Here is a 10676-nt window from a genome sequence, read left to right on the forward strand (position 1 = left end):
CGCTGAGCCAAAACTACATATTCTAAAACAGTGTTTTTAATGTATGCTTTAAAACTTAAAGCAAAAATAACAACAAATACTGAACTTTTAGGTAATAGTTTTATTTTTTCTTAGGTATATACTACATATATTCTAAACCTACTTGTGTATTCTAAGATTGAGCAAATAAATATCCAAAGTTTGATGGATACCAGACTTGTCATTACAGGGAAAGGAAACAAAGATGGGTAAGGGAGAGGTGGGAGTGAACCCTCTGCTAGACCAGAATGGCAGGTGTCAATCGACATGGAGCTTGTTGCTCCACACACGAGAACTGGATAGAAATGGAGTCGGCAGGTACACATGAGTATTTATCTCCAAGCTCTGCTGAAAGCGTCCAGAGAAGTAAGATGCTACAGTAACAGTGTCTATAGTTAGTGCCTACATTCTGGGTTTCTAAATACCAGCCTAAAAAAAAAAAAGGAACAGGGTTCTTTGAAGAACCATGACTTGAGGGTTGGGGCAGGGAAAATACAAAATTAGCCTAGCATATCTTGCTATGCAAAAAGAAACGCTTTAAAAAGATTGATGAAAATGTGCTTTAAAAAAAGAAGAAAGCTTCAAGGAGACCCCATTGCCAAAACAGTTTGAGCATCAGAATAACAATAGTAATGGATTCTAACCCATCCAGAATAATCCATGGGTCCATGCTGATGTAACTAGAGAAGAGGAGAGAGAAGGCAAAGCTCTTCAGAGCACAAGTCCTAAAGGGAAGAGAAAGGACTGGATGGAGGAGCTCAGTCATCATGGGTGCTGTCCAAGTCCAGCATCAGTTACAGAAACCCTCCCAGCACCTCGAATCCTCAAATCACTGACCCATCTGGACTGGTCAAATTTGTAGTCAGAGATAACTCTAGTCCCTTTCTGGGCTCAAAGTTCACACAAGAGATGAGTTTGACAAGACTTCAAGTCTAAGACTCACCAGTAACAGCCTCTGCTTAAATTCTTGGGACATGAAGATTCTAATTTGCCCACATGATTGAAGCTACACTTAATTCTTACCAAGCTCTAGGACACTGCCTCAGACCAGACTCTTTTTCGTTACTAAGCAAGGTGACTTCCATTTGTCTGAACAGATCACCACCTATGTGTCCCTTTTTGTATTACTTGTGGAATTTCTAGTCATGTCCAGGAAAACAGTAGTCTTTAAGGTATATGGAATTAAATCATGTTATAAATAAGAATACTTTTACAAGATCACTCTTCTTTAACAATCTCTACTAATCCCGTAAGATTGAATACTTTTTTGTTGTAAGAACTCCCAAATTTATGTCTCTAGTTCACACCTCTCTTCTGAGTTCCAAACCCATTTAATACAAATGCTCACTCTCCGTGTGTATTCAAGGCATTAAAAACTTTGTTACATGGGCGGCGCCTGTGGCTCAGTGAGTAGGGCGCCGGGTCCCATATACCAAGGGTGGCAGGTTCAAACCAGGCCCCAGCCAAACTGCAACAAAAAAATAGCTGGGCATTGTGGCAGGCGCCTGTAGTCCCAGCTACTTGGGAGGCTGAGGCAAGAGAATTGCCTAAGCCCAAGAGCTGGAGGTTGCTGTTAGCTGTGATGCCACAGAACCCTGAGGGCAACAAAGTGAGACTGTCTCAACTTTGTTACACCTATCAAAAATCAAACTGTTGATATCTTCTCCCTACCAAATCTGTGTTTCGTCCTGTCTCAGAAAAAATAACTCTATCTACCTAGTTATTTATAATAGAAACAGAGATATGATTCTTGATGTCTACCTTTCCTTCATCTACTATAACTGATCCTCATTATTCCCGGCCTGTACATGCAAATTCTCCTACTGGCTAAAATTTACTTGTATCCCCCAAGTCAATACTTTCAACACATTTTTACAGTCCTGCCAAAAGGTGCAAAACAATTTGATTCACCCAACATACACGTCTGCCATTGAGGCTGAACATTCTGCCTTCTTATTTCAGCTTTTATATTATAAACAGGTGTGATCTATTTAGTGACACATTTCTTGCATTTTTGTACTTTCTGTTAGTGCTGTTGCTGTTTAAAATGCCTCCCCAGCCCTGTGGGGCTCAAGAGCTGCCTGGCTCTCCTGCGTATGAGAAGGCTGTGATGTGCCTAAGAGAGAAAATATGCATAATAGGGAAAATTTGTTCAGGCATGAATTATACTCTTATTGCCATGAGCTGAGATATAATTCATCAATAACATATACTAAATAAGGTCTCTTTAGTCTGAAACACATGTAAAACCAGGTTATATATAACAAAAATGTCATGAGCAGAGGCTCACAGGAACACGACCTTGTATTTGCCCGAGAAGCAATGGTTAAGCATGCTCTAATTCAGTGTTGGTGACTTTATAGAATGTAACAACTGAATGACCAGACCTGCCTCTATGTAGCCCACACCAAGTCCAGAGCATGACTCAAACCCATTCACTTCCCTTCACCGCTGTGCTATCATCCCAGGCCATCATCTGTTGCCTCTACAAAGTTTCCCCACTTCCAATCACACACCACACTTCCCACTTCTCAATCTATTCTCTTAAAATGGGTTGCCCCAAAAACTTCTCAGTGACTTCCAAATGCACGTGCGATCAAGTCCAAAGTCCTTAATGAGCTCTCACGATTGTTCCACATGCCCTACAACCCCTCCTGCTCCACATGGGCACCAGTCTCCGGATCTCATGATATTCCAGGCAGGCAGGTGTACTGCTATTGTTGAGAGCCTGAGGCTTTTCTGGCACAAGGATTCCAAACTCAGTTTTCTCGTTGTTTCTCTATACTCTATGCTTGCCTAACTTCCACCCTATTGCGGTTTGACTGTTACCTCCTTAGAAAGGAGAGCTCTAATCCAAGTGGAGTCCTTCTATCATTATATGTCCACTGCGCCCTCTCTAGTCTACCTGTATTTCCCTCATACCATCTCCAATTTACCACTGATAATAATGTTTGCTTTACCAATAGATTGTAAGCCCCGTTCCATGAGTGCAAAACTATGCCTTTTTAGTTTGCACAAATATTTGCAAAATAAATGAATTTTACTATCCCATTCCATTAAAACAAACTCAGCATGACTGTGTTTAAAATATGTGAAAGGACTGAAACACAGATTTGGATGTAGCAATAATGTTTATAAATGAACCTTAATTATAAGCAAAACACTGAGAATTTCAGGTGCTACTTCAATGAGTCTCTGTCCATTTCCCTCCCCCACATAACATCAAATATGTATTTACTTTACCAATTACCCAAGACTAAATGTATTAGTGAGCAAATAGCATTACTGCAGAGACCACACTAATGAAAGAAACAGTTAATCTGTTTGGTCCATCTGTTTGCAAAGTTCATATAAAATTAAAGTTCTAATATAATATTTGCATCAATTCCACAAAGCTACTTTATTATAGGGTAAAAAAATGGGCAAAAGGATAGAAGCTTGCATTTCATTTAATAATTTTTCCTATTTAGTAGTTCCATAGTTTGTGTTTTTCATTTTTTTTACTCATTCTCCAAAAAATTCAAATCAAAATCTAGTAAATGTTACCTAACTTTTATATTAACCTTACAATATTTTTCCTGAAAATACGGGGGATATACACTATTCTGATAATCAAGAAGAAAGTTCTTAATTTTTCTTCTCTGAAGAATCTTTGGCCTTTTCTAATGTAATTTAGATAATAAAGTCTTGTTCTACTTTGAAAACAAAGAAAAAAGTCTAATTTCATTCTTTTTTAGCACTGAAGAACATGTGTAAAAGAATTTTCAAGCAAATTTAAACATATGAATCAATTCCAAATTCCTTTGTGCATAATGAATCATCTCATAAAATTTTCGAGTAACAAATATTTTCTCATATTTAAAAGTCTGTCACAGCAAATAACATCCATTATATGTTTTTCTTTTTTTCTTTGAGATAGGGTCTCTGCGACCCTCCTGTCTCAGGCTGCCAAGTAGTTGGTACTACAGTTGCCTGCCACCTGCCCAGTTAATTTTTCTTTTAAATTTTTTGTAAAGACCTATGTTGCCTAGGTTGGTCTCCAACTCCTGGCCTCAAACAGTTGTCCTTCCTCAAAGTTCTGGGATTACAGATTTGAGCCACTCTGCCCAACCCAATCTAGGATTTTTAACTACACAACATCCGGTTTGGCTTTGATCTTACTTTTACAAAATTACCCATTTTAGTATGTATACAAACAAATGACAGCACAGAAAGTATCTGGAAAAATCTTTTACTTTTTTGTAAACCTCCCACCACTCAATCTAAAAGACCACTATAAAGTCATAAGCTTTCTTACTTGCTTCAACCTTCAACCGTTCAAATCATTCTCAGTGACCCAATCACGGCCTGGCCATGTGGTTTCTTCATCTTTTTCATATTTCATCTGTTTCAGGTAAATTATTAGAAGCCAGCTGTCTTCTAAGATCTAGACTAATTTTCAACACTTTCACTGGGTATCTTTCCCAAACTGACAGCCATGATTTTAATTTCATTATCAATTTACTCATTACATAATCCTGAAAAAAGTGAGTCACAAAGTCCTCCAACATTACATTTTGCTGCTATCAATCTGTGACCTCATAGATTGAAATAATTCTTTATTTTTCAACCTTTTACCATCCCAATGATTAGCATTTTCATAGTTACCTTCTTAAAACTAAACCCTCTGTAGTAAGAAATTAAATGTTCTTCGTGTACAAATACCAGATATTTGATTCAGTTTCTACCAATGCATTTCAAATAAGCACATGATAATTTTCTAATTATTTCTCCATAAAAATTAATATTCACTCAAAAATCAGTAGTTTCAAATGCACTTCACTTCTTTAATGTTTTCCCCTTTTTCAGTGCTTTTTCAACCTAGAAACACTTCACAATCAAATTCTTCCTAGCTATCTAACATCAAAATACCAACCACCAAAATTCTACACGTCATAATTTCTTACTTTTTCTGACTGTTCCCTGGTCTTTGTGTACTTACTGAGAATAGATGTTTACCAAAGAACGTGCTCTCTCAGCATATGGAGGCTGGTGGCAAGGCATGTTGATGATAAAGATGATGGAGTCCAGTCTGGTTTTTTCCACACTGTTATTTTAACATTGTCATTTGACTTGTTTGGTGAATTTTCAAAAATTTTTGTGTTTGGGTTTCAATATACTTTCTAAAAAAGTTCCCACAAAATAACTGACTATACCCATAACACTGAACAGTTGAAGAATAAGAAATAACATACATTTATCTGAGATCATCCAGAATAAATGATTCCAGAATAAAAGTCACAATTTTTAGAAAAATCAATGTTGTTAATAAGAAAATATGAAGGCTCTAAGACTTATCCTACTTGCAATTTAGGATGCCACAGTATCTCTGCCTAGAAGATAAATTTTAAACTCAGATGTATGAAAGCTTTCTACCATCTAGCCTCAAGTTAGTTTTCTCCCTCCCCAAACTATTTTTAAACATGACCACTTGAAACCATGTATGGGTTTACAGGTTTATTTTCTGTCTCTTCCACTAAACCCAAGTTCCGAGCATGCAGAGGCCTTATCTATTTCATTCATGCCTATATAATCCAGTACAGAGCATGAAAACTCATACAGGAACTACATACTAAATCTTTAAGTGACTTTAGAAATGTTTAAATGTCATTTGCCTGTTTCTAGGTAAAAGCCTACACACTACTCCTCTCTACCTCCCTCCTCTCACCAATACACATCTTAAACCCTGTATGAATTTCTACTGCCCCAATGACTCACATGGGTCCCCGTCTCACAAATCTTTCTCCAAGTAATTTACTTATAGAATTTTATTTAATTTTTGCTGCCCCATATTATTTTATCCAAATAAGAAAAATTAGAAACTAGGCTGAGTGCAGTGGCTCACACCTATAATCCTAGCACTCTAGGAGGCAGGTGGTTTGGTTGAGCTCAGGAGTTTGAGACCAGCCTAAGCAAGAGTAAGACCCCATCTCTACTAAACATAGAAAAATTAGCCAGGCGTGGTGGCAGGTGCCTGTAGTCCCTGCTATTTGGGAGGCTGAGGCAAGATGACTGCTCAAGTCCAAGAGTTTGAAATTGCTGCAAGCTATGATACCAGGACACTCCACCCTGGCGGAGGAGGGGAAAGAATGAGTCTCTGTCTCAAAAAAAAAAAAAAAATTAGAAAGTAAAGCTTAAAGAGGTTAAGAAACATGTATAAAAGCCTCATCCCAGTCTAGGATTAGGATTAGGTCTGTCCCACTGCAGTGTCCCTCTTCTCAGCCCTCTTTCAGACTGCACCCTTAGCTCAAATGGTTCTTACATGATGTCCCTAACTCAAAGCCCAGTGCTACTACATGGTAATAGTGTGACCTTAAGGACCCTCAGGTGGTATACTGATAAAATGAAGTAATTATAGTACTTACCTCAAAAATGCGTAAGGTTTAAATTCATGAAAAGCACCTAGCACAGTGCACCAAACAGAAGAAACACCAGAGAAAATGTTTATTATCATTACTACATTCCTCTAAAAAAGAGGTCAGCAAATTGTTTCTGTGAAGGCCAGATAATAAATACTTTAGGCTTTATGAGTCATTCAATCTCTGTTGCTATAAGTCCCGGCAGCAAGCTGCATTTGGCCCATGGGACACAATTGCCAACCCCTGTTCTAAGCTGAGTTCTTCAGTCTCAGCGTCACTGACACTTGGGGTGGGTAACTGCCGTGGGCCCTATGCTGTGCATTACAGGATGTTCAGCATCATCCTTGGCCTCTGTCCACTAGAAGCAAGTAGCACCCCCCAGGTTGTAACACTCAAAACATCTCCTGGGGCCAAAATCACCCCATGTTGAAATACTGAGAGCTCTACAGTAATTAAACACATAAAAGGATATTGACTGAATTTTCCAACAAAGAAAATAACTAAGCATAATTTAACACACTAAAAGAATTTATACTCACTTAGCTAAAATTCCCACACTTAGGAATAACTTTATAACTTCTGTGATACACACGGCTGTGGTTGAAAAGTAGAGTTCTTTGTCTGATGTCCTTGTGTATCTTAAAGCTATGGTATATGCTGCAGCCATCAGGGTCATCACTGCCAAACAGTATAACTTGAATAATAAACTGACACTTTCTGGAAAATACACACAACAAAGATGTTGTTTAGTAAACAATACTACATACATAAAAGTTAACTAACTAGTTATAGCCCAACATACTTCCCAATTTCAAGCAAAAAATATTTTTTTTAATTTGTAACATTTAGAAATTCTACTTCAGGGCAGCACCTGTGGCTCAGTGGGTAGGGTGCCAGCCACAGATACTGAGGGTGGCAGATTCGAACCTAGCCCCAGCCAAACTGCAACAAAAAAAATAGCCTGGTGTTGTCGTGGGCGCCTATAGTTCCAGCTACTCAGGAGGCTGAGGCAAGAGAATCGCCAAAACCCAAGAGCTGGAGGCTGCTGCGAGCTGGGACATCACAGCACTCTACCGAGGGCAACAAAATGAGACCCTGTCTCTAAAAAAAAAAAAGAAAAAAATTCTACTTTGAAACAATTACTTGAACACAAACACACCTATAGAAAACACAGCTGTCTTTAAATTATCAACAAGTCAGGCATAGATTTTGTTCCTGAGGAGAGCCCCAGTCACAACAATATGTGGCATACTGACTATAGTACAGGATAGTATAAATTGTATACTTAAATATCTTTACCTGGCTCAGCATCCATAGCTCAGTGTGTAGGGTGCCCACTACATACACCGAGGCTGGCAGGTTCAAGCCTGGCCTGGGCCTACTAAACAACAATGACAACTGCAATAGCAACAAAAATAGCCCAGCGTTGTGGCGGACACTGATAGTCCCAGCTACTTGGGAAGCTGAAGCAAGAGAATCGCTTAAGCCCAAGAGTTTGAGGTTGCTGTGAGCTGTGACACTATGGTCCTCTACTAAGGGTGACATAGTGAGACTCTGTCTCAAAAGAAAAAAAAAATACTAGGTGGTGCCTGTGGCTCAGTGGGTGGGGCGCTAGCCCCATATACTGAGGGTGGGGGGGTTCAAACCCAACCCCGGCCAAACTTCAACAAAATATAGCCGGGCGTTGTGGTGGGTGCCTGTAGTCCCAGCTACTTGGAAGGCTGAGGCAAGAGAGTTACTTAAGCCCAAGAGCCAGAGGTTGCTATGAGCTGTGACGTCACAGCACTCTACTGAGGTTGATGGAGTGAGACTCTGTCTCTTAAAAAAAAAAAAAAAAAAAGAAAATACCCTTACCACTACAAACTTGTAAAAGCAAAGAAGGGAAGCAGAAAGAAAGCAACTGCAACAATACATATTCTAAATTTAAAGAGAGCAGAAAGAAAACAAAAGAAATAATTGAATAATAAAAGTGGGACTTATTATTATCATAATAAAATACAAACTACACCTAGCTTCTCATTTCATTGCATTATACAGAAAAACAATTCATAACACACAAAAAGAATATTAAGAACACAGCTCTAGGCTCAGCACCTGTAGCTCAAACAGCTAGGGTGCCAGCCACATACACGAGACCTGGCGGGTTCAAATCCAGCCCAGGTCTGCCAAAAAACAACAACTACAACCAAAAAATAGCTGGGCATTGTGGCGGGTGCCTGTGTTCCCAGCTACTTGGGAGGCTGAGGCAAAAGGATCACTTAAGCCCAAAAGTTTGAGGTTGCTGTGAGCTGTGACACCACAGTACTCTACCCAGGATGACAGCTTAAGACTCTGTCTCAACAACAACAAAAAAAAGAACACAGCTCTATAAAACTTGAAATGCAGAAAAGATACAACTTATTCACAATTTAAGAACTGCCTACAAGTCTATCTTGGCAGCAGCCATCATCCAGATGCCAGTACCCATCCAATGCCTCTGGTACCCACATGAGGTGCCAAGCCTCCCTCACACTTCCTTTCCCAGACCTGCTCTGATACCACCATCACTCAAGGCTTAAACTATTTCTCTCTTTTTTTTTTTTTGAGACAGAGCCTCAAGCTGTCCCCCTGGGTAGAGTGCTGTTGCATCACAGCTCACAGCAACCTCCAACTCCTGGGCTCAAGCGAGTCTCCTGCCTCAGCCTCCCAAGTAGCTGGGACCACAGGCACCCGCCACTACACCCAGCTATTTTTTGGTTGCAGCCGTCATTGTTGTTTGGTGGGCCCGAGTTGGATTCGAACCTACCACCTTAGGTGTATGTGGCTGGCGCCTTAGCCACTTAAGCCACAGGTGCCAAGCCACTATTTCTTTCTTTACCCACCTCCTGCCTCCCATCTCCTATTTTCCTTAAACTCTAAATCTGCAGGCTCACATTAAACAGGGATCAGCAATTATTATTTGTAAAGGGTCTGAAGTAAACATTTTAGGCTTTCTGTGGCCATACTTTGACAACCCCACGTTAAGAACCACAGGACCTGAAGTGACTCCAGCCTGCTACTATAATATTCTATGCTAAATCTGCTTCTGCTACTGCTTTGGGAGCCCAATCACAATTCCAAAATGACTTTCATAGAGAAATTAAATAAGAGTCTCAAACAGATTATCCTTAGATAGAGTAAGGTAGTAACTTAGAAGAAAATAGGCTCTTCAATATAAATATTTTCCTGAGTGAATTAAAGAATAATTCATAAATTGTAGACAATTTTAAAAATTCACATCAGGTCTTAACTAAAAAGTAATATGGCAGAACAGAAGAAATAGAGTTTATAACTGTCTAAACTTTCCAAAAGATCTGAGAAGCCAAAAACAATGTATATACAAGAGGAAGTGAAGGAGATCACTGTAATACTTCTGGTCTCAAACTGTCCCACACAAGAGAAAGACACATAACTTCAAAAATAAACAGTGGCTGGACACGGTGGCTCACACCTATAATGCTAGCACTTTGGGAAGCTGAGGTGGAAGGATTATTTGATGTCAGGAGTTCAAGACCAGACTGACCCATTTTCTACAAGAAATAAAAAAATCAAACGTGTGGCAGGTGCCTGTAGTCCCAGCTACTTGGGAGGCTGAGGCAGGATTGATTGGACCCAGAATTTTAAGGTTGCTATGAGCTATACTGACACCACAGTACTCTACCCAGGGCCAGAGAGTGAGAACTTGTCTCAAAAATAAAAACAAAAACAAATTAACCTTTAATTATTCAGTATAGGAGAATGCGCGTCCCATATCAATCAGGGGTAAGAAAACTACACTTGTCCCTAATTTTTATAAGGCCTACAAGCTCAGAATAGTTTTATTAAATACATTTTCAAATTGTTGGGGCATAATTTTAAATAACATTTGTGATACGTGAAAATTATATATAATTCAAATTTTAGTGTCCATGAATAAAGTTTTCATGGAATATAGCCAGGATAATTTGTTTCCAAATTGTCCTTCTGGGCTACTTTTTCCCCTACAACAGTAAAGTTGAGCAGTTATGACAAGAAACCATCCATCTGGCCCTTCACAGAAAAGTTTGCTAACCCATGTCCTAGATGATCAACATCTTCATAAATAAGAGAGGTTAGTACTGCCAACTAACCTCTTGATTCTTGATTCATTCTTGATTCCAAAAATAACATAGTGAATATTAAAACATTAACCAAATATTTATTGCCTGCAAACATATTCTAACTATTATTCTATCATCAACTTGAAAAAAATACCTACTTGCA

At 39.0% G+C, this 10676-nt stretch overlaps 1 protein-coding gene across 2 annotated transcripts in view; it reads right to left on the reverse strand.

The window, feature by feature from the left end:
* Nucleotides 1-10676, reverse strand: part of SLC35A1 (solute carrier family 35 member A1) — a 43116-nt gene that overhangs the window by 29885 nt on the left and 2555 nt on the right. For both annotated transcript variants that reach the window (XM_003803427.3, XM_012813807.2), the window contains exon 2: nucleotides 6956-7133. In XM_003803427.3, the coding sequence (XP_003803475.1) occupies nucleotides 6956-7133 (178 nt within the window). The remainder of the gene's footprint in view (nucleotides 1-6955; nucleotides 7134-10676) is intronic.

This window comes from Otolemur garnettii, unplaced genomic scaffold, assembly GCF_000181295.1.
Source record: "Otolemur garnettii isolate 467f Iridium unplaced genomic scaffold, OtoGar3 scaffold00303, whole genome shotgun sequence".
In the NCBI taxonomy this organism is placed as follows: Eukaryota; Metazoa; Chordata; class Mammalia; order Primates; family Galagidae; genus Otolemur; species Otolemur garnettii.